Source organism: Haliotis rubra, unplaced genomic scaffold (genome assembly GCF_003918875.1).
Source record: "Haliotis rubra isolate DU_JTF1 unplaced genomic scaffold, ASM391887v1 Scf18, whole genome shotgun sequence".
NCBI lineage: Eukaryota > Metazoa > Mollusca > Gastropoda > Lepetellida > Haliotidae > Haliotis > Haliotis rubra.
The window spans coordinates 2,811,201-2,837,482 of NW_025765780.1; the positions used below are offsets into that span (position 1 = coordinate 2,811,201).

General features: G+C 36.2%; 1 protein-coding gene across 12 annotated transcripts in view; it reads right to left on the minus strand.

Annotated features, from left to right (window-relative positions):
• LOC124273374 (zinc finger protein rotund-like) overlaps positions 1 to 26,282 on the minus strand; it is a 229,285-nt gene that overhangs the window by 40,356 nt on the left and 162,647 nt on the right. For all 12 annotated transcript variants that reach the window (XM_046708615.1, XM_046708614.1, XM_046708616.1 and 9 more), the window contains 2 exons: positions 18,851 to 18,880; positions 18,184 to 18,222 (listed from right to left, as the gene is read on the minus strand). In XM_046708615.1, coding sequence (XP_046564571.1) covers positions 18,184 to 18,222; positions 18,851 to 18,880 — 69 coding nt within the window. The remainder of the gene's footprint in view (positions 1 to 18,183; positions 18,223 to 18,850; positions 18,881 to 26,282) is intronic.

Consider the following 26,282-nt stretch of genomic DNA (forward strand, 5'->3'; position numbering starts at 1 on the left):
TTCCAACAACTAGTCTATATCAAGCCTAGATGATTCTAAAACTAGAGACACAGGGTCCATGTTATAATCATGATGAGGCAACCTTCCACATATGTATACAGCAAATCAGGGCTCCACCTTCCATAAGCATCCATTATAGCATGTAAGTCCAAGTAGCATCTTCATCACATATCAAAGGGAATAAAATCCTTGGTTTGTAACCGAACACTGAGGCAAGAAACTGTTAATCTCATTTATTGCCTTAAAAAATTAAAGTCACTGTTCATCTTTCCCACACATCACACAAAAGTTCATCTGCGATTTCAATTTTCACTCTATTGTTCCTGAATAAAACATTAATAAAATGAAATTTCACTTGAGGATCACAAGTGCCATATTACAATTGTTTTAAAAACTTTTTACAAATTTCTTTTTTTTACTCAAGCTGCCATTACAATATAATTTTCCAATAACACATCGAGCAATGATATTGAACATTTTCAAGACTATTAAACACTGGACAATGTTTCAATTGCCATGATAATTAGTTTTTTCGACATTAAAGGAAAAAATAAATCATTCTGAAAGTGTGGGTGCTAAGAAATGGGTGAGAGTGTTTTAGTAGAAACTATCTCTCACTTGAAGATTGTTGAAGATATAGAGCTAATTACTTAAATGAAAATAATCAAAGAATTAATTGTATTCTTACACAAAACATGGGATCATATTTCTTCTATATCCACTTCGTTTTGTGCTATTGAAAAAGAAACACCCCATTACAAGGGCAACGTGAATGAAAATATTCAAGCATACTCCAATTGCAAAAAATCAATTTTCCTATTTTTTCATTCAATAAAAAGTTTCATTTTCATTAGAAACAGTCTCCTTAACTCGAAAGAATCTTCACATCATGTACAAGTGGAAAATTATGCAGAACATTGAATAAGAGTGTAGAGAACTTGACTTGCTCATACACTCTAATAGTAAGAGAATTTGGATTTAAAAAGTCTTCGCTTGATCATCGACAAAGATTCTTTCCTCAATTATTTCACAAGAGGTCATTGGCGATGTAGTTATCTCAGCTCATGGAACCTGACAAGCTAATTACTTGTGCAAACACAAAAAATTGATTACGGTAAATATCCCAGGAGTTGAGGCATTCATAACAGAGAGATGGCTCCCGTAACATCTTGTACTATCTTCTTTACAACTGATTTTATATCAAAGACAAAAAAGATATTTTCTCATTTTTTGGTGTTTTCGGAAAGAAAGACTAGATTAAACATTTTTTACTTTATTTTTAATATGTGGGTATGTCAGTCTGTCTGTGGTGGCATGAAATTTGTAGCTGTTAGTTGTAAGAACTGGTGAATATAGCTTCAGCTTATTTGATATATGTGAGATGATTTTTCTTTCATTTTACTAATGATGTAAGTAAACTTGCTGATGCAAAGAAAACGTTATTTCACTCACTCATTTAATGAAGACTATAAAATGGATCACGTGTGCAGATGCTATTTTCAGCATAATATATACATCATTAAATTATGCTGAGATCAGAGTGTTCGTTATTGCAAAAAATAAATATAATAATAAATGTTCTTGAAATGAGTTCAGATAATTGAAATGATAAAACTGATTCTGCTCTTGGCAGAGATTTCCTGTGGATGTGGAAAGGGTATCATCCCTTGTATTTACATTTGACAGTAAAGTTATTACAAGGTTTGGTTGTTACTATCACATATAGTGAATTTATTGTATAAGGCACAAATGCATGACTTCTTTTCGTCATTGTTTTACACAGGTAACTTATATGCAATGTAGAGTGAGTGAGGTCACTTCATCACTGATTTTAACAATATTCCAGTTATATCAATCCATGTCATCTTGATGTGGGAGGAGTGAGCGAGTGAGTTTAGTTTTACGCCGTGCTTAGCAATATTCCAGCTAAATTATTGAGTCTGGACCAGACAATCCAGTGATCAACAGCATAAGCATCAATGTACGCAGTTGGGATACGATGAGATGTGACAACTAAGTCAGCGAGCCTTACCACCTGATCCCGTAAATCGCCTCTTACAACAAGCATGGGTTAGTGAAGATCAATTCTAACCCAGATGTTCATTGGCAGACAAATATATACACATAATCAGGGCCGCCATATAGCTGGAATATTGCTGAGTGCGGCATAAAACTAAACTCACTCACTCACTCACTCATAATCAGGGTGAACCAGTATTTAAATCTCAAATCACAGGTTCCAGGCATGCCTAAGAGATGCAACTCTGCATAGTAATTGCAGCGCTAGATGATTAACCACCTGTGTTTCCTTGTAATGTATAATTATTGTGAGATTACAATCATTTTCATACTATTTTTATCATTTTAATTAATATGTCACAACGACATGAAACAAAAAGATCTTTTTTAAAACAAGAAAAATTTACCTTTAATTACAGGAATCTAACCACTATAGTGGCCTTGTATCAGAGATGATTCTTTTTGGAGTACTATGAATGGAATTCATAAATATAGCTTATGTATATTTCAGTTACAAATTTTTCAAATCAAACGCTTTGTCAAAAACTACTAATTAAGTGGCCCTTAAGCATCTGAAACCAATCATAACTTGTTATTAAAATGACAAAATGTGTAAATTATTAGAAAATGTTTCGAAAGAAAAATATACGGGTTTCACTTATACACAAATGTCAATATACCAAAGTGTAAACGAACATATGTATATTCCGATATATATACTCTATATATTATAGTCACAAGCTATTACACCATTGACAATGATTTGGGTGTGCTATGAAAGCGTCTGAGAACACAGCATGTCCAGTTTCTAGTTAATTGAATCATTCAAGCTATTTTTATCATCTTGTATCCAAAAAAGAAACATTCTGTGAACTCTAAAAACAGTTGAAAGAGATTGTCACTACATCATGGTGTTGTTTTATTACCCCAATGCTAACTTCAAAGAGTTTAAAAAACAAAAATCATGTAATAATAATCGTTTTTGAAACCTGCCAATGTTTATTATACCACAAAGTAGGCCTTGAAAAAAATATAGCTATATGTGAACAAAATGGAATTAATTATTACCAACCTGATGACAAATTGTTTCATTTTTTAAAGGAAATCAAACAAAGAATATGCTTCTTTGAAGCACTGGTCCACAATTCCAAGACATCTACATTTTAGGTGTTTTACAGACAGGGTTGTTGGTGATGTGCCACGACTATTTGACAGTGGTTTGGACTTGAGATATGTTATTTGGCACCAGTAATGACAGAATGGCACTGAAAAGCTTCAAAATGGCTACCAGCAAACTGTGGATGTTCAATTAATAATCAGCAAAGTATAATTGAAGTAAAAAATGTAAAAAAAGTTTCTTTCCAATGCCTTTACGGTTATTTTTTTAAAAACTGTTGTCAGTTTCTGCAAGAGGCAAAAAGACCTAAAATTAAATCCTTGCTATCCAACTGTGTTCAGTAGTTTTACATCAACGTCTTCGTATCATTAGCTTCATTATAACAACAACAACATAAAAAAACAAGAAAAATGTGATAATCAAACACTGTATAGCTCTCAGCACTGCTCTCAACCATGCAAGGAGATCATACCATGTATTAAAGGGAAATAACTCAAGTCTAGTAATATTATGTTTATTGAATAATCATTACGACAATGTACCATCAATATAAGCTAAGGTATATATGAAACCATTTGAAGGATTCTTAAAACTATTTGTGTTTTTTTATCAAAACAAATGCTTGATATTTTATTAATGTTGTAATTAACTGAAATTGTCGATGAAATGAGCAAAATCTTTGAATTTTGTATCTTTCTTTGAAAAGAATTTCTTTAATATCCAGTGGGACCAACAACTATATTAAATTTCAATGTGCACAACTCCAATCTATCTGTATGCCAGTTGCATTTGTTATTGGCGTTTGTGTTAAATGAGGCGTTGACATCATCGATTCTTCCTAAGTGACACCTACATCATGACAATGTATTTGGGCCTTACATTGGTGAATTACTATGTATCAACAACTGTGAAATATATAAATTATGTTTATACATCACAGACAAAGAATGTCCAATAGGACACACTCAAATAACTACCAAGTCTAAAGCAACTGGAAATGTCACAAACATATTAATAAACATAAACTCATAACAATGAAGCATATTTCTAAACATTGCCAAACAGACAACCATCAATCCGAGATAGTTATATCAATGTATGTATATGTATGTATTGAGTATTCTGTTTTCAAGTATCTGTAAATATTACAGTCAGCCATTTTTCCTCTATCACTTTCAACTAGACATAAATACAACTCAAGCCAGACACAACAAGTGATATAAATTATGCGACATGTTGTTGTGCTCACCGGTGCATGAAGCGTGCTGCAAGTTTTCAGACAGCCTGACAATGATCAATAGACTCAGTCAATCAGCTGGGCAGGTGAAAAAGTCCCTTCTTAAAGACACACTACCTGCAAATTTATTTGCAACTAACACTGAATGACCGTCTGTGCCAAAGAATGAATGAAATGGATGACATTTTGATACGTATTTGTCGTTTGAATCTTGACAAATCCAGTCCAGATTTGTACGTTGGTTTTGAGGGATATCAAGGTATTTCATTTTGAACATGACGCAAGTTAATGAAAATACCAGGCTGTCATGCGAAGCAGACGGCAAGAACGCCAGAATACAAAAGTGGTTGGATATTTGACATGGACATAAAGAGCTGTAATGGGATGGGTAGGGAAGTAATTCTGAGGGGTGAGAACTCCTGGGGTAGGTGCTGGTAAGGGTACAAGGATAGACGGGTGATGGTGGCCGACCAGACATATCGAGTGTGCATAGATTACCTCTCTGGGTGAGGTTATCTTGGTTGAAATAATTGATCAAATCGAACAAAGACATTTCTAACAGCTGTCCCCGATATAGTATGTTATCCTTAATACATTCAGCATTCAACTGACAAAAAACGCAGTTATTTAGGAGACAGTTTGTGGTTACATTTGTGTTTTAGGACCATGTGTTGTTTTAATAAAAGCTTAAACACTATCTGCTGAGGTAGTTGTGGAGTCAGCTCAGTTCATACGTATGATATTGTTACTTTGAAATAGGTTTTATTTTAACTTTTGTGTTAAATTTGTATTTTTGGGTAAAAGGTTAAGAGAGGTTGGATCATTGTGGGGGGTTTGCTGGAATGAATAAATTTCAAAATGATTAAATTCAGTGAACTTCACACACCTGTACATTGCAGAGGTATAGACAATGGAGGCATGTGAAGATGAATGATAGAGAACTCCTTTAGATTAGAAAGAATGACGTGTTGTTTTTTCTGTGACATAAATCTCACCTTGAAAAATTTACAATGCATACAGTCACTGGATAGGTAAGTGTGGGTGGGGCATGGATGGGGTGGGTGGGGTGAGGTGTGGATCGGGGAGTGGCTTGGTTAATGTAGGTGTGGCATGGATTAGGAGGTTTGGTGAATGTGTGTGTGGCATGGATTGGAGGGTAGAGGGGTGAATGGGTGAGGCATGGGTTGAAGGGGGAGGTGAATGTGGGTGAGGCATGGATTGGAAGGGCAAGGTGAATGTGGTTGAGGCATGGATTGGAGGGGATGCAAGGTGAATGTGGGTGAGGCATGGATTGGAGGGATGCAAGATGAATGTTGGTGAGGCATGTACTGGAGGGATGCAAGGTGAATGTGGGTGAGGCATGTACTGGAGGGGGGGTGAATGTGGGTAGAGTGTGGATTGGGAGGGAGCAAGGTTAATGTGGGTGGAGTGTGTATTGGGAGGGGCAAGGTGAATGTGGGTGGAGTGTGTATTGGGAGGGGCAAGGTTAATGTGGGTGAGGCCTGGAGAGGGAGGGGCAAGGTGAATGTGGGTGAAGCCTGAATTTGGAGGGGGCAAGGTGAATGTGGGTGGAGTGTGTATTGGGAGGGGCAAGGTGAATGTGGGTGAGGCCTGGAGTGGGAGGGGAAAGGTGAATGTGGGTGAAGTGTGTATTGGGAGGGGCAAAGTGAATGTGAGTGAAGTGTGTATTGGGAAGGGCAAATTGAATGTGGGTGAAGTGTGTATTGGGAGGGGCAAGGTGAATGTGGGTGAAGTGTGTATTGGGAGGGGCAAGGTGAATGTGGGTGGAGTGTGTATTGGGAGGGACAAGGTGAATGTGGGTAAAGTGTGTATTGGGAGGGGCAAGGTGAATGTGGGTGAGGCCTGGAGAGGGAGGGGGCAAGGTGAATGTGGGTAGAGTGTGGATTGGGTGGGGCAAGGTGAATGTGGGTAGAGTGTGGATTGGGAGGGGCAAGGTGAATGTTGGTGGAGTGTGTATTGGGAGGGGCAAGGTGAATGTGGGTAGAGTGTGAATGGTTAGGGGCAAGGTGAATGTGGGTGAGGCCTGGAGAAGGAGGGGACAAGGTGAGTGTGGGTAGAGTGTGAATGGTTAGGGGCAAGGTGAATGTGGGTAGAGTGTGTATTGGGAGGGGCAAGGTGAATGTGGGTGGAGTGTGTATTGGGAGGGGCAAGGTGAATGTGGGTGGAGTGTGTATTGGGAGGGGCAAGGTGAATGTGGGTGAAGTGTGTATTGGGAGGGGCAAGGTTAATGTGGGTGGAGTGTGTATTGGGAGGGGCAAGGTGAATGTGGGTAGAGTGTGAATGGTTAGGGACAAAGGTGAATGTGGGTAGAGTGTGTATTGGGAGGGCAAGGTGAATGTGGGTGGAGTGTGTATTGGGAGGGGCAAGGTGAATGTGGGTAGAGTGTGAATGGTTAGGGGCAAGGTGAATGTGGGTAGAGTGTGTATTGGGAGGGGCAAGGTGAATGTGGGTGGAGTGTGTATTGGGAGGGGCAAGGTGAATGTGGGTGGATTGTGTATTGGGAGGGGCAAGGTGAATGTGGGTGGAGTGTGTATTGGGAGGGGCAAGGTTAATGTGGGTGAGGTGTGAATGGCAATGGACCTAGTGGGTAAGGTGTCGATAAAGTGGGACTAAGTCCTTGCAGTTATCTGTTACAGATACTTTCCCAGATAACACTGCGAGATCTAGTGATAAGTCCGGTATGACAAGCTGACCATATGATACTGCAGTGTCAGGGGACACTGTTAGGGCACCAGTGGGAGTGTGCTTGTAAGTGATGGTAGTGGCAGGAGTAGCACGCTGAGATCACTTCATAGTGTTGAGGCAGACTAGGAGTACAATATACTAACACTTAGTCTCTGAATATATAGAACTTTTATTGTAACAAATAAACCCATTTAAACCCCTGAGGAAGTCTAGACTTGCTTCATTTAGGGCTTTAGCATTGCAGGGAGGGCTAGGCAGGAGGGCAAATAATATGGTAGTCTGTCTCACAGTCCCTGAACCACATTAATTTCCCTACTGCCAAGCCTCTCTGCAGTGCTAAAGCCCTAAATGAAGCAAGTCTAGATTTCCTCAGGTTCAGGAATCTCTGGTCTCCCTTGGGCTCCTTTTCAATATAAATGGGCTTGTTTGTTACTATCAAAATTATATATATTCAGAAACTAAGCCTTAGTCTAATAATATGGTTGAGGGACTGTGAGACAGACTAGGTGTACTATGACTGACTCGTGAGGATCATGAGCACTTTTAGTGAAGTCCTTAGACCCAACAGGACCAGCCAGGGACAGACTTCCAAGATACATACAAATATAACAATACATGGCTCAACTGTTCTACCACTGAAGGACATCTTCGAAATTTATCTTAAACATTATGAAAAATCAATAACTCTAACCTAAACATCTTCCCTTATTATCATCTAATAATTTTACAAAGAAACAATACATGGCAATATTATTAGCAGAAATAAGCAACATAAATGGACACTGAGTGAAAAATGCAATGTATTTTGAGAATGACATTACAAATCTCAATACCTCATCTATTTCACCTATCATATTTTTTCAAAGCATCGTTAGCTCAAAATAATTACATGGCAGACACAAAACTAACAGTTTGTATAAATAATCAGTTGCAATATCAGAATTCAAATATGCTCGTTCCACTGCACTTTCCTACCCCCTATCACCTGAGAGCTGTTTTAAAAGCCTTCATTTTCACCACTGGGGGAATATTTACAAGTACAAAGCCCTAAGCCCACATGTGTAAGACATGAGAAAATGCTTTCCTCACACATTATCATGCTAACTCTGTCATCAATGACATCAAATTGGCATCAATCTCTAACACAATGACCGACATCTTTTTAAAAAAAACTAGGCACAAAGAACACACAGGAAAGAACATTTATTAAAAGTTAAAAAACCAACATTTTTTCCATCTGCATGAATATACCAGATTTTTTTACAGTTATACTAACTTGATTAATTACTTCTCCTAAAAGCAGTGATAGTTTTGCATTCATATCTCAAATTGATTTTTAAGAAAATTAGACGTTTCAGATTTAATGATAATGTCGGAGATGAGCAGAGGAGCTTTAATCATAACATGATGGAATAAAAAAAGAAAAAGATTAATAATTAGCTTATGATGGAGATAAAATATTATTCATAGATTTGTCAAGTTCATTGCATTTTTATGCCCCAAAAATAATTATTTTTTCACATCTGTGACATTTTTTAGAATCCTCACAAAAGGTATTACACAACAGCAAATACCATTCTATTCATGAAAGAACAAATCTTTTATCTACCTCTGATGACAATAAAGCTTTAATTAGGTTATTCATCTGTAAACACAAAAAACAAGGTCGAGCTAACATGATCACATTAAACAAACGACTAGTCCATCACCTGCAATTTGTTTTTTTAAACGTCAAGTTCCACAATTGCTTCCTCCTCTGTGAGCTACCGTTTACCAAGCTGTTTTCCCCGACATGTGAATCTATATGTAAAAGTGACGATGCCAAGGCGACAATGAGGGCATGTCTGGTTGCGTCACCATTACTATACTCCCTTCTAGGACAGACTTTGTTACCAAAGTGGTGGCCACTTCAGAAAAATCGCCTCGATTGTTTTCAACCTTAAACATACCTTGATACAACGAGTTGGCTCAACAAAGACGGGCCTTACTCGAATGGCCGTCACAAACATGCTGCTTTCACAAATCCATACCCACAGACTCTAAGTCGCTTCTTGTTTGTGGCCCATATTGACGGAGAGAATTTCTCTGTTATTTAGATTTTTTCTATCTGATCAAATTACTGTGTCAAATTTCAATATTAAATATTTGAATTCAATCAGCCTTATTTGAGTCTTCATGTTTAATTCTTTTTGCCTATATTTATATGTCTTCCATGAGGTGATTTTTTCATTAGACATATCTGTTGTAAGAATCTGTTAGGACGCCGTATTTGGTTATTGTCAACACTGCATAAGTGGCCAATTTAAAAACATATTTTTTGCATTTAGGCATGAGATAGTACACACAGACATAGACACACTCACTCACTCACTCACTCACTCACTCACTCACTCAGGCAATAGATGACTGTGATAGGGCTTTGAGCCCACCAGGCAACAGGTGACTGTGATATTGCTTTGAACACAGCAGGCAATAGGTGACTGTGATATTGCTTTGAACACAGGTGACTGTGATAGAGCATTGAAAACAGCAGGCAATAGGTGACTGTGATAGAGCATTGAACACAGCAGGCAATAGGAGACTGTGATAGAGCATTGAACACAGCAGGCAATAGGTGACTGTGATAGAGCACTGAACACATCAGGCAATAGGAGACTGTGATAGAGCATTGAACACAGCAGGCAATAGTGGACTGTGATAGAGCATTGAACACAGCAGGCAATAGGGGACTGTGATAGGGCATTGAACGCAGCAGGCAATAGAGGACTGTGATAGAGCATTGAACACAGCAGGCAATAGGGGACTGTGATAGAGCATTGAACACAGCAGGCAATAGGGGACTGTGATAGAGCATTGAACACAGCAGGCAATAGGGGACTGTGATAGAGCATTGAACACAGCAGGCAATAGGGGACTGTGATAGGGCATTGAACACAGCAGGCAATAGGGGACTGTGATACCATCTTGGTGATACCGACATTTCAAAAAACCTAAGTACAAATATGTCCGACCAACACAGAAATCAGATTTCCTATTTCAAAAGATCATAAACCAAATACAGTGGAATACACGGAGTACAGTCAGTCTAACCCATTGTGTAGCAGAACATAAACCAAGTACAAGAGAATACACGGAGTACAGTCAGTCTAACCCATTGTGTAGCAGAACATAAACCAAGTACAAGAGAATATACGGAGTACAGTCAACCTAACCCATTGTGTAGCAGAACATAAACCAAATACAAGACAATACACAGAGTACAGTCAACCTAACCCATTGTGTAGCAGAACATAAACTAAATACAAGAGAATATACGGAGTACAGTCAACCTAACCCATTGTTTAGCAGAACATAAACTAAATACAAGAGAATATACTGAGTACAGTCAGTCTAACCCATTGTATAGCAGAACATAAACCAAATACAGTGGAATACACAGAGTACAGTCAGTCTAACCCACTGTGTAGCAGAACATAAACCAGGACAAAAAACACCTAAAAAACTGATATCTGCAGAATTACTCTACCATACATCTACAATGCTCTACATACTGTTTTTGTTGTTGTGTTAATTACATTATAACACATTGCTACACTTCAAGATGTATTGATAATACTGAATGCATGTTTGTACAAGTAAGTATGTTTGTACAAGTAAGTATGTTTGTACAAGTAAGTATGTTTTTTATTATGTAAATGATGGGTTTAACTGAACTTATTTTAGCAAGTGGAAATTAATAAAATTATTATGGTTACTTTTTCATTATTGTGTATTATTTTGAGAACAGAGTGATAGAAAAAATATTGCAAAAATAAATTTTCTTTGGAAATAAACTCTTTATACATTATACAGTCAAATTGACTGGGATTTTGCTTCTGAATTGTTAAGATTTTAGAAAATTTGTCATGACAATATTCAATATAATTTTCAGCACTTTGAATGCAGGAACCATTATTTTTGCATTCTTCAAATAAAATCAGAGTTGTTAGAATAATTTTTTGCCTAAAAATATGGCAACATTTTTTCCCCCAACAGATTTCTCTTAAAATGAACGATTTGTCTCCCAAATCCCATAGGTACAATTAACTCAACATTTTGACAATAGCAATGAATCATTTTACTCAACATGGTTTATAAAATTACTCGTGAAAATTTTAAAGGGTGAAAGGAAAAAACATGAGATAATTGATTCCACTGCTAGATTTGAAGGAGTACCATTGAAAATGAGCCTTTGAACAACAATGACTCATCGGCAAGGTTAATGCTGCAAATATAACATTTCATTTGCAACATACATTTTTTAGGTATCTGTAAATTTCACAGTATTTGGATAATAGTTGTGAAGGGAACTTATCTAATAACCAGTGTTCGGTATGTTAAAAAGAGAACAGTTTAATTAGAATGGTGGAGCAAGGCTTTAACTTTGGAATTCTTGATATAACTGTATATTGGAAGAAGAATAAGAATGTTTCATGGGAAGATCCAAGGCTCCAGAGAAGGGTCAATGTTATACCAGAGAATGGTGTAGGTCTTGTATGTCCCCGTGGGAGGGGACCCATGGAGGGGAGGCTGGGCGTGGTGTTACGGAAGGTGGGGGACAATGCAAATGGATATGGGTGTCTGCTGTCGAGGAAGCTGTAGAAATTGAAATGTTGTATATTGTGTGGGTGGGCATTATTCAGATCTTGTGGACATTTGGTGGAGAGGATACAAAGAGTGGAAGGGGAGCATAGAAGGGGGAGGGGAGAGAGGGTGGGCGAGAGGATGAGGGGGAGGTCAAGGGGTGTGATGTGATGGGAGAGAACATCTCCCCCAACACTATAAGGAGCATGCACAGAAGAAATACATAATGCCTCTACTCACACTCTATAAGGATTGCATGCATAAGGATATGAAATGAGTCAATTCTTTTTGGGAGGAGAACATTTTTAAGAAGGAGACACGGACAGCAGAGGGGGCTGGTGCACAGAGGAGGGGTGGGGGGGTGAAGATGAGAAATAGGGAACCAGGCAAGAAATGGACATGTTTCCGGCAGATGAACATTAAATCTGAAATTGTAGAATACAACATGGACATTGAGTGACAGAGAGAGAGGAATAGGGCTTCATTATTTGTGAAGGAAAGGAAAAAATACAAATTGATTTTTGTTTTTTCCAACTAAAATTCTTATTGTGACTCTAAGATATGGAATGAATACTTCTTAATTAATATTTGGCATTTCTATATCGAAACTGAATGTCAGGGAAGGCAGCATCAGAGTGGGTGAAAAAATGGAAGAAAACTATGAATTGAAATGACAGAATGTGATAAAACATGGGTTATACAGAGTATATTATTGCACTGAGAATTAGAGGTCACCAAATATCATGGATGACATGCTTGATATACAAAACCAAGCAAAACAATGCAATTCATAAAATGGAAAAGAATTGTAAAAAGATGAGTGAGTGAGTGAGTGAGTATGGTTTATAGGAAATCATGCAATATTTTGGCCATTTTATTGTCGGGGGAAATCGTACAAATATGGGTATTAAACACACGATCCAACTCAGATCATGGTACTCTAGTACATGCTTTAACACTAAACATGTTTTAGCACTCCTGGGTCTATGGGAGTTCCCTAATAACAGGCCATTTAAAAATAATTGTTCAACATATTGCTATCAGCATTCTTATACTTGTCAAATTAATAGATGAAAATGTTGCTTCCAGAAATAATAACTCTTGTAATTGTACCTTGAAACAAACTGATTTTATTTATTGATAACATTTGTAATAGGCATATTTAATATGAATGTTAAAAGTCATTATCCTTTAGCACTACAGTCAAAACCTTTTTCATATCATTTAAACTGCTGTAGGGAATTGTAAGACCTGTTAAGGTATTGCGAGTTAATCTATTTAAATCAACCATGCTTTCAGAGAAAGCATAACTGTGTTATAGGGATCAAATTCATATGAAATTAAACATAAAATAATCATCATATCTGTTAAATCAGCAGGGCTCCTTTCGGAACTTCTAGACTGTATACATCCATATCATACCATACCATACATCCGTACCATATTGCCAATCACGATAAACAGTCATCAGCAATAACAAGTCTTAGCGGAAACACTGGACATTGGTATAAACCAAAGTCTTTGTAGGAAACAACAGACATTAGTATAAACAACAGCCATTATCATAAACAACAGCCCTTGTAGGAAACAGTAGCCATTAGCATAAACAACAGCCCTTGTAGGAAACAGTAGCCATTAGCATAAACAACAGCCCTTGTAGGAAACAGTAGCCATTAGCATAAACAACAGCCATTAGCATAAACAACAACCCTTGTAGGAAACAGTAGCCATTAGCATAAACAACAGCCCTTGTAGGAAACAGTAGCCATTAGCATAAACAACAGCCCTTGTAGGAAACAGTAGCCATTAGCATAAACAACAGCCCTTGTAGGAAACAGTAGCCATTAGCATAAACAACAGCCATTAGCATAAACAACAGCCCTTGTAGGAAACAGTAGCCATTAGCATAAACAACAGCCATTAGCATAAACAACAACCCTTGTTGGAAACATTAGACATTAGCATAAACAACAGCCCTTGTAGGAAACAGTAGCCATTAGCATAAACAACAGCCCTTGTAGGAAACAGTAGCCATTAGCATAAACAACAGCCATTAGCATAAACAACAACCCTTGTTTGAAACTTTAGACATTAGCATAAACAACAGCCCTTGTAGGAAACAGTAGCCATTAGCATAAACAACAGCCCTTGTAGGAAACAGTAGCCATTAGCATAAACAACAGCCTTTAGCATAAACAACAACCCTTGTTGGAAACATTAGACATTAGCATAAACAACAGCCCTTGTAGGAAACAGTAGCCATTAGCATAAACAACAGCCATTAGCATAAACAACAACCCTTGTTGGAAACATTAGACATTAGCATAAACAACAGCCCTTGTAGGAAACAGTAGCCATTAGTATAAACAACAGCCCTTGTAGGAAACAGTAGCCATTAGTATAAACAACAGCCCTGTAGGAAACAGTAGCCATTAGTATAAACAACAGCCCTTGTTGGAAACATTAGCCATTAGCATAAACAACAGCCCTTGTTGGAAACATTAGCCATTAGCATAAACAACAGCCCTTGCAGGAAACAGTAGCCATTAGTATAAACAACAACCTTTGCAGGAATCAACAAACATTAGTATAAATAAAAGCCTTTGTAGTAAACAACAGCCATTAGTATAAACAACCTCTGTAGGAAACAATAGCCATCAGTATTAACCAAAGTCCTTGTAGGAAACAACAGCCATTAGTATAAACCAAAGTCCTTGTAGGAAACAACAGCCATTTGTATAAACCAAAGTCCTTGTAGGACACAATAGCCATCAGTATTAACCAAAGTCCTTGTAGGAAACAACAGCCATCAGTATAAACCAAAGTCCTTGTAGGAAACAATAGCCATCAGTATTAACCAAAGTCCTTGTAGGAAACAACAGCTATTTGTATAAACCAAAGTCCTTGTAGGAAACAACAGCCATTTGTATAAACCAAAGTCCTTGTAGGAAACAATAGCCATCAGTATTAACCAAAGTCCTTGTAGGAAACAACAGCCATTTGTATAAACCAAAGTCCTTGTAGGAAACAACAGCTATTTGTATAAACCAAAGTCCTTGTAGGAAACAACAGCCATTTGTATAAACCAAAGTCCTTGTAGGAAACAACAGCTATTTGTATAAACCAAAGTCCTTGTAGGAAACAACAGCTATTTGTATAAACCAAAGTCCTTGTAGGAAACAATAGCCATCAGTATTAACCAAAGTCCTTGTAGGAAACAATAGCCATCAGTATTAACCAAAGTCCTTGTAGGAAACAACAGCCATTTGTATAAACCAAAGTCCTTGTAGGAAACAATAGCCTTCAGTATTAACCAAAGTCCTTGTAGGAAACAACAGCCATTTGTATAAACCAAAGTCCTTGTAGGAAACAATAGCCATCAGTATTAACCAAAGTCCTTGTAGGAAACAACAGCTATTTGTATAAACCAAAGTCCTTGTAGGAAACAATAGCCATCAGTATTAACCAAAGTCCTTGTAGGAAACAATAGCCATCAGTATTAACCAAAGTCCTTGTAGGAAACAACAGCCATTTGTATAAACCAAAGTCCTTGTAGGAAACAATAGCCTTCAGTATTAACCAAAGTCCTTGTAGGAAACAACAGCCATCAGTATAAACCAAAGTCCTTGTAGGAAACAACAGCCATCAGTATAAACCAAAGTCCTTGTAGGAAACAAGATCAGAATTAACAACAGTTTCTGGCACTATACAGAGACTATAAAGTGTGAACCATTGGGGAGACTATACTGTATTATATGGAGCAGTCAACATTTATAGGATTACATATTTAATCAACAAGAATAAACTCAAAGGAGAACATAAATAGTTGAAGTGGGGACACAATATATAAGAAACAGTACTGCAGATTTTGAAGGGAAACATTATACTGAGACAAAACTTTTGATAGGGAACAGTCTAAGGAAGGATGAAAACTGTTGATCCTTGACAAGTCAGTGCATGTTCAACATATAACTATTTGCTTTTAATAATTTCTCATCGTGAATAATAACAAGCAGAATTGTCTGACTAAGGTTACCACAATCTACCTACAAGTCCGATACAAAACTGTTCAACAGTTTCGAACCAGACAATTTCAATACAAGCAGTGCAATAATAGGTTCATTCGTACAAATAGCATGTTAGCGTAACAAATGCACTGCTTACAATTTCACAAACATGTCTTTTATGTAACCCACAAGGTATTACCCTTCCACTTAAAATGTTCAACATAATGCCTTACAAAACACAGTCACTGTTTAAAATGGAATCCAACTTGCTCAATGGCTGATAATTCAGCTTGTGTTAAATGTCAAAGATCTGATTTGAGGGAGATAAAGTTCAGACATTTAACTTTCACTATGAACACTATGTTTAAAGTTTACGTTGACATGTCATGATGACCTGTACCATGCATACTTCAAGTCGATGTCATTGTAAAATTTGATCATCTCTTCAACTACTAGAATTACGATCTTGAAACTCATCTTTTATACAGCTAGTCAAGTAACTCAATGCCTAAGCCCTTTCCGATTAAATCCTTTAAGAAATCTTGACCAAAATGACTGGCGTTTTTTGTAAATTCATAACACTTATTAGAGCAAGACATAAAAGTTGGCACACAACATCGTAAACATATTTCTACCATGATACATAACAAAAACATTTATTATAAATCTACATAATAACCTTGAATTTCATGCTTAGATCCTGACTGAAATTACACCTTTCATTCGGTGGCCATCCATTCTTTTTGAGGGGCCGCAGAGTAAAATGGAAGGATGTTATTTACTTTATTGTTTTTTTCACAGAAGAATGTTCTTTTTTGCTTTTCTCTAATTCTACTCTCCAGCATTATGTCTTACCTGTCAAAGTATTTTTCATACATTGACTTTAATGTTTGCTATCACACAATCAGTGTCGTACACATATCAAACTGGTTGCTCGCCCTTCATGATTGTAACATTGGGACTTAAATCTTGAATAATATCTTGAAATATGGACCTGTGTGTAGCTGAAGATGTATCTCCGGTACAGAATAAATGAACAATGATTATTAAGGTTTTATAAGTATAAGTTGTTTATCGTTCATTTGTGATCACTAATTGTTGAATTTTTGCAAATATTTATAATTTTACATAGCTAACATTTGTAACAAACCATCAAGAATTGCCCAATTTTACAACACCTCTTTGATGATTAAATATTCAGGTTTAACTAATTTCATTCATAGCACAGCACTAAGGCATTGTTTAATCTCGAAAGTCTGTTTGCTCAGTGCATTTTTTGATAATCTTGCTGGTGCCATTAATCTGTTACATGGTCTTTAGCTCTCTTCAAAGCAGGACTTAGAAAAATATGTCACAGATGAGGATTCCACACAGTAGAAATCCTGTACCACTGGAAGTTACATGATTGAACAAATGCCACAGTTCACATTATAAATATGCCATCACATGTTTCATGATTAGGTTCCTGCTTTGTTCTCTATATCATATGAATTCTATCTAAATATCAACTGAACGTGTATCAATAAGTGAGTGAGTGAGAATGGTTTTATGCCGCTTTTAGCAATATTCCAGCAATATCCTGATGTGGGACACCAGAAATGGGCTTCACACATTGTAATGATGTGGGGAATTGAACATGTGTCTCCAGCAGGATGAGCGAACGCTGTAACCACTAGGCTACCCCACCGCCCTGTATGTATATAGAGATAAAGGCAACTTGCTATACACATGGATGGACATCAGAGTATGCAGACCCATGCTGCATCTTTAAAGTGTTGCTGCAGTATTTGTAGGTAAACATGGGTATAAACTTGAAATATGTTTGTGTATCTGCTTATATTGTATTGTGAGGTAACAGTATACAACAGCACACCCAAATATTCAACCGCACAAAAAATAACCTGGAAAGAATCATACATATAGGACAAAATGTGGATTGGGTGGTCATGTTAGATGACATGGTTGATATTATGTCGTCAGATCCCAGCTGAGTTGATCAGTGCTCTTGTCAACGACTGGAGTATCTGATCCAGTGTCGATGTCCTACAACCAATGTCATATGACCGGCCTATTCCTGACAGTGGCAACAACAAACCAGCACAATGGTGCTTCTTGAATAAGGCCAGAATAAAACAATTCTTACTTTTCATCCCAGTATTTTAACAAAGGATTTTTAAATTGGTTTTATCTTATATATTTTTACAAATTTTCAATTACATTTTTGAAAGAATTGTTCTAGATATCTGCATTCATTAACAGCAGACAGATGTGATTCACTTGAAGCATGAGCAGTCAGTGAGAGAATGTGTATAGTGCACTTCATCAAGAACTAGAAAGAGAATGCAGCCTGATTTTCTTTGACTAAACTCCTAAGCACAGTGATGTGATGTGTTTGGTAGAGAAGAATGGGGGTCAAAATGTAAGAATTAAGTTATTCTGATGAAATGTTTCTGTTGAAAAGTCTGAAGTCTTACCTTGACTGTTTGAAATAGGTCTGCCATCTCGAATTATATCTGTAAAATGTATAGACACAGTTGAAGTGTGTATACATGCTATAGAAAGTTGTATTTGAGTGAATGTTTTGGGAGGAATGCCATTTTGAACAGCATTTCAGTTATAGCATGGCAGTTATGTCAGCTAGTTTTGGGAGGAATGGCCAAGTAATTCACAATTTCTCCGATGCTGGATCTTCTACCACAGGTAAGGTGTTGACAAGTCAAGGATCATCATCAGGAAAATCCTGACACATCAACTGGAGACAACTCTGTACAGTTAATTCCAGAGCCTTCGACCAGAAGCATAACAGTACATGAGAGTTTTTAGTCTCCTCGAACGCAATTTATATATGTATGGCGATTCTAAACCGGTGTTGCCTTTAACCACAATTGTGTAATAACTTTACTGGATGCACTGTTTCATGAAACATTTGTCATTTAACCTTAGAAAATGCTCAATGGAATGCGAAGAAAAATATGCATAGTGATTTATGTCATATCTAACAAACTTCATATTTCAAAGTTACACAACATTCCTCTAATGCAAGATGAACATACAGTGGCATTTACCATACATCAAGTTATGATTTGTGACACTACATAGAACTTGAAAAAATGACGTGTATTCATCGAAATGGATATCTACCTTTTCTTGGCCATGGAATAGCACTCAGATCTGGAATTGAAAAAGAAATATTGAAAAAAGTCTTATTTATTATAAGTGTATTGGCAAGGTAAACAAGATTGGTTTAATGTTATCTCGGGAGAATATTTCCACATACGCAGTGCAAAACGTAAAGTGGATGTGTAAGATTTATGTGACTTTGTCAGTATTTTTATTCACAGCAATATTATTGTTCTTAAATAAGATGGTCAATATTTATTTCATAAATTACGACTGTATGGGAGGAAGAATTGGATGTCAACATTGATGTATTGATGTACTCTTCTGACAGGCAAAAATACAAGTATTATCATAATACTTTCATATTAAGGGTATGCTGTACAGATCATGAATAGCAGAGAAGCAATGTTTATACATGAATTTGTTTTCTTCACAACTTGGAACAATAAAAAATACTGAAACAATCCTGAAATTATAAGTTCAAACTATTCAAACAGCTTTTGGAAATGTTTACCAATCTTCAATCAAAGCAGCATATCAAAGTATGCCTGTCATATCCATCAAACATAATGCACCATCAAAATAGCACACTTTCTGTGTGTGCTTTATCTATTTGAAAGGAACTTTATGGAAAAGGTGATTGGTAAATAGACAAAATTGCCTCTTGTAATGTCAATGTGTTGTGTCATCAACTTCTCCAAGCCATGGGTTATGGACATGTCCATGTCAGGTGTTATGGACAAATGCAAACTATGATCACAATTTAATTCATTTTTCATGTAAAAAGTAAAGAAATTGCTGCATCAAAGTTCCATCAGGGATGTTATTTCAGTTTAAATTTAGTTCAAATAGCTAAGAAAAATCAGATGAAACAATTTGAAATTTTTAGACTTTACCTTTTAATTTGAAACGCAACTGTGAATTCCAAAAGTATGTATGCTTGTAGCTGCTTTCAAATTTGAACATGGCACTGCAGCCTGCTGTGGTATTTCTCAAATAATCAGCGTCTCCGAGTTCTTATAGAGTGATCCGAACACTAATTCTCAAGGCTCGGGATTTGAACATATGAGCTACAGCTACCACCACCTGGCTGTGATGAAAATATCATTTTGAGAGAAAAATAAGAAACTATGTTTTGTAATATTTGACCAAGGTTCTAATTAAGGTTGTTTTACATATGTCTGTAATGGATACTTTCATGTTGGTTCACAAAAAATATGAGAACAATAACCTGTTTTCTAGCATATTTTTTCACATGACAAACACCTACTTTTTTGTAAACAACTTTAAAAATGAACTTTAAAAACATGGTTCTAACTAAGCAACTAAACAAAAAATTCAGACTAAACAATATCTATTTCAGTGAGTTTTCATCAATCGCAATGTGAGTGACTTCAGTATTATGTCAGCTGCAGGAATATTTTCAAACATATTGATAAGTATCATATACTGAATTTTGAAGTTCTCTTATTAATGTATATATGCATAAAAGTATTAATTTTGTAGTGAATTTAATAATGTTCTTCTGACATATTTTGTAAAAATGTAACAAACATTGTGAGGAGAATGCTGTTACAAATCCATCTATTCTTATAAAGAATCATTATGTTTAAAAACTGAACACTGAAATATATTTCATTATATGCTCATGACCAACTTAGATGTTGCTCTACCAGCATCTTCATATGTATTCAGTAATCTGATCATGAAAATGTCAACTGAGTATAGTCAACCTTGTATCCACCTTCTACAACAGTATAGAAAACATTGCAGCATATAGAAGCAGCCAAACCCTCTCCATATTCATAGGAATACTATTGTACAATTTTCACTCCATGATAAGTATGTGCTTCTCAACTAAGAACTGACTGATAAAAATATATGAAAACTAATTCCAGATTAAATTTCATACATGGTCACAATAATGCTTTTGAAATTAAGATAATGTTATTATTTGAATCCTGTGTGAGTACCCACATTTTGAGCCTGTGTGAGTACCCACATTTTGAGCCTTGTGTGACTACCCACATTTAGAGCCTTGTGTGACTACCCACATTTTCATCCTGTGTGAGTACCCACATTTTGAGCCTTGTGTGAGTAACCACATTGTGATCCTGTGTGAGTACCCACATTTTGAGCCTTGTGTGAGTACCCACATTTTGAGCCTTGTGTGAGTACCCACATTTTGAGCCTTGTGTGGGTATCCACATTTTGAGTCTTGTGTGAGTACCCACATGTTGATCCTGTGTGAGTACCCACATTTTGAGTCTTGTGTGAGTACCCACATGTTGATCCTGTGTGAGTATCCACATTTTGAGTCTTGTGTGAGTAACCACATTGTGATCCTGTGTGAGTACCCACATTTTGAGCCTTGTGTGAGTACCCACGTTTGATCTTGTGTGAGTACCCACATTTTGAGTCTTGTGTGAGTACCCACATTTTGAGCCTTGTGTGAGTACCCACATTTTGAGCCTTGTGTGAGTACCCACATTTTGAGCCTGTGTGAGTACCAACATTTTGAGCCTGTGTGAGTACCCACATTTTGAGCCTTGTGTGAGTAACCAACAGATTACATGCAGGACAGATTCAGAGAGGAATAGACTCCATAGTGTTAAAACTATTGCATTAGGGAAGTATCAGAACCATGGCATGAAGGCCGGAGGAATTTCACTACCCTGTTGGGATGACGTGAGGTGTTGAAATGATAGATTGTTTACGGTGAGAATACCCTTGTGGCCGGAAAATGCCATCATTACGACATTGAAAGTGCACCAGGGTGATTAGGGAGAGAACAAAAAGCTTTGTGAATAATTGATAATAATCTTGTACAAAAGAAATCACATTGTCAAATTGACCTGTTCTTTTCTCAAAGCCCTGGAACCAGGAGTTTTCTGCCAAGACGTAGAGGTGTGGAGTTTTTTATTTCTTGAATTCTCTCAAATTCTGTTGTTATGGCTCAAACAAACAAAATTTTACCAGCATCAGTGCTTTCAAATGAAATTCCATCTACTGCAACTTGGGTCGATGGTTTCATAGGAATATGTATGGATGTATTCAGACAGTACATTCATGAAAGAGTATTGGATATATTGAACAAATCTATCTTTCCTTCCTCTCTGACACCATACCAATAAATCCCAACTGAACTTTTTCAATGAATTTTCAATCCAGTAAACAGAATTCTTTTCAAAGTGAGTTAAATATTTTGCATCATGACACAACATTTGAGTTGTGTCAGCAAAAATTCCTTTCAAAGTGTGTTAAATATTTTCTAAGCATTGGAAAGTTGCAGGAAATTAGGGAATGTCTGCCAAGCTTATGATTACATACTAATAAGTCTCTAATAATACAGTTTTCTTTTGACAATATATTAATAAAATGGAATGAAATATGATTGAAAAGTGTGTAGATTACTGTACTAATCATGTTTGACTACATTTATGTACTAATTATTAGTATACTTAGCCATGCTTTACACAATAGAAAACATATTTGAATTTTATTGAATTCTAATTATGGCTTATTTGAATTGATTTTGATATTATATGATTATAAAACACTCATTTAGGTTCAAGGTAAGTAGAAGCTGGATAGTTGGATTGTTATTTTGACATGCTGACACTACCCAGCTCTTGTATGCTTTCATCATTTCCACCGGACATGCAATACATCTTTAATGACAAATAACTAGCATGTTGTGTCTGCATTATGAATGTTTTAAAATCTACAACAAAGCAGTTGCTGTATTTTTCTTTAAGTCTGGAAACTTCATACAACCGTTTAAACTATGGACCTATCCCATACTATTACTTCGCACAGTTGGAGCACTTAGAACAAAAAAGCTGTTTGTCATATGAGACTTAACTTAAACAATATACCACTTACTAAAACAATCAATTGTTTTTGTATATATAAAAAAAATACTTAAACTACTTTTAAATTGATCTGTCTAAACCTGTCAGAGAGGATGCTGAGGATTATTAATCTTGTGAAGCAATCTTCATCACTTCAAAATTCAAATGGTTTCATCCATAACTCATTAAATAATATTACTTTATGATATTATTGAAAAGGATATATATATTTGTTTTCAATATAAGGAAGAACCTTTGTTATCTGAATAATCATGCTTCTAAAGACTAATTATCTGAATCCTCAATAAATAGAGAGTCATTCTTGGAATAAATTTGCAGTAGCCTTGAGAAGAGCTCAGTTTACATCAATGATATTTCAAAATAAGTTTACAGGGCTGAGTGTGTGAGTTTTGTTCATGGCAAATCTATCAATAAAAATATAATCATCATCAATTTTGTACAATTAATTGTTATTTATTGTCAAAATGATTTTTCAAAGAAATGTATGAAAATATAGAATCTTATGTAAGAAAGAATTACATGGAGAACTGCGATATATTTTTATGCGCATCAAATGCCCTATATTACGCTGAGGGATATTACGAGGGATATTTCTGGGACAAACATGCAAAGAAGAAGCTGACATGGATCGTTAGTCCTTAAATTATCACATGTGTTCAGAATTACAGTGCAGTCAATGTACCTAACTATTACAAATTTTCACAATGAAATATAGCCATTTTAGCCAACCAATACACAATATTGATCTTTTTAACATAGCTGAAACACATAGCTGACACCATTACAGTAAACTTTATCGTATAGAATCAAAATTACACAAATGGAATCAATTAACCAAACTTTTACAAATATTCACCATGCAATACAGCCATTTTGACCAACCAATATTCATGTTATTCACATAATATAACAAATATTTCAACTTCAAATTAGCTTCCGTATAGCTTGCCTGTTTGGTTCAAGATTCTATTACTTGCTTCAGTTGAAGTTTTTCTTTAAAATATTGCAACACAAAGAACTAACAGGCATCAGTCCTTGAGGCAGAATAATGGCAGAGGTTCTTCCTGTAACCAATCTCTTTGTTATATCTCTTTCCTATTACTGATAAATAACCTTCAGTAGAAATATTGAAACATATCTTTTAGTAGGCTCAGTTTAATAAATTGATGAAAGTTCAGTTGTTACTGCTTTTTTTGTGGAAAATTGCAGTTCTTTCTGTTAGTTTTAATAGGGACAATGATGGGAATTTTTATACATGAACTCATTTGAATTAAATATTTTATGAGAAATCAGAACAAATTATTTGTATTGCATAATACAAATAAATTTTAAAATGAGAGTCGTTAACGTCTCTTAGTGAGCAAATGTTCATACACAAAACACATAAAGATACGAGGAAATATGTGTATCTATTGAAATCACTTCAAACAAAATGTTAAGACAACAATTAGCATGCAGAGAGACAGCAAGAAAGAAAGTCATGAAGATGTTTGAGGAATAAGCACCATGAGATGATGTTAAGATTAGGGATGCACCACCAGCTCTGATCATTCTGGAGACACATGCAGCATTGAGCTGAATTCTTCAGTACGCTTACAGAACATTATAAAATGTCACACCAGAATCTGAGGGATGCCTATGTCAGTAGAAGTTTGATGAAATGAATGCTATCAAATAGATACAAGTAATGATATAATCATGTAGAAAAGTAAACTATTATCCAATCAGATTAGTTACTCGCCATACCAAATCATGATATTCAACATTCTTGATGATTAAGTGTCTTTAAATTTCAAGAGTGACGCTGCTCATATTAATTTCTCAATGGATATTAGACAATGGTATAAAACTGGTCTAAAGTTGGTACACTATTTAATGATTTACAGCATTTAAGTTTGTACAGAGGTATCTATTTTAAATATTAGTATTAGAGTCGGTAGTAATGTTGTAAAGCTGTCAATATCCATATCAATGTTTGATTAGGGATTGATATCAATATGCATACAGACATATATTTGAGAACGTATCAACAGGAAAGGTGACAGACACATAAGGCATATTCACTGCAATGAAATAAACATCGTAAAACATGAACATTCATGTTGAATGTCACTGTGTAACAATAGTTGAAACCAGAACATAATGCCTGATTGTATTGAATAATATCAAGTATCATATAGAAGCTTCCCGGAAAAACTAATAATCTGAACAAGTCTCCATTGCCAGGAAGCTGCCATAGGGTTACAAACCTGTCTGTTCTCCAGGAGTGAGTGAGTGAGTTTAGATTTACACCACTTTTTAACAATATCACAGCGTGGGACACCAGAAATTGGCTTGACACATTGTACCCATGTGGGGAATCGAACCCAGGTGTTCGGCGTGACGAGGGAACGCCTTAACCACTGGGCTACCCCACCGCCCCTGTACTCCAGGAGAGTTACTATTGTTCTACACACTGTCATACAACCGAAGTACACTACATTATGTTTATCAGAGACATGCATACAACAACCTGATGAATATATTAACTGTTTCTGGTCCTGGTAATCTGCTATATGTATCATTTGAAACTAAAGGCTGTCATGAACACACTTACAACAACCTGATGAAAATAACCAACTGGATTTTGGGGGTCCCAGTCATTTGCTGGGAAAGTGCTGGATATAACATGCTTATAATGAACTGCAGATATAACAAAGTTACTCCGTGGTCCTGCATGGTCTCTGTCAACTGCACTGTTTTAGGTTATAAATGTGTTACCAATCAGTCTGTCACAACTTCCTTGGCCATGTGTGATTGTTGAAAATGAAAGGCAAGTGATTAACTGGATTGTGTCCTGACACCTTAAACTGCCAATTTCCAGTAAAACACTGATAAGGATGTAGTCTGTTCTATTTTATAACACGTACTTACATTATAGTATAACTACAAAGCACTCAAGTGGACCACTAATTTCAGTTCGGAATGACCGTTGTTTGTCATATGCATTTCCTCCAGAAAATACAGCAAGTGGCGGAGATGCCAAAAACGTTTAAATATGTCTGACAGTTCATGTGTGTAAACATAGTTTACTGTCCCTATATCATGTATAGATGAATAAACCCTGTACATGTCATCCTGGACAGACTCCAAGATGTCTGACAGTCAAACATCTATAATGAACTACGGTTATGACAAACTATATACAATAAGTTGTTTCTTTGAGTTTGTTACATCTGTATTTTACTGTACCGCTCAAATACTGTGTTAAAAAATATTCTCCGATTCACTTTCACGTTTGTCTAGTGGTTAAAGCGTTTGCTCATCCCGCCAAAGACCTGTGTTCGATTCCCCACATGGGTACAATGTGTGAAGACCATTTCTGATGTCCCACACCGTGATATTACTGGAATATTGCTAAAAGCGTTGCAAAACCATACTCACTCACTCTTGTCCATGGTACTGTGATTGGGTTAAGAGTATTTTGGAGACCAAATCAAAGTTAGAAATAAACAATGGATATATAGTGGGTGAGAATATTTGTTGCTTCTTAAAAATCAGTGATCATACCTAAGGTGGATGTGAATGTCAAACATATG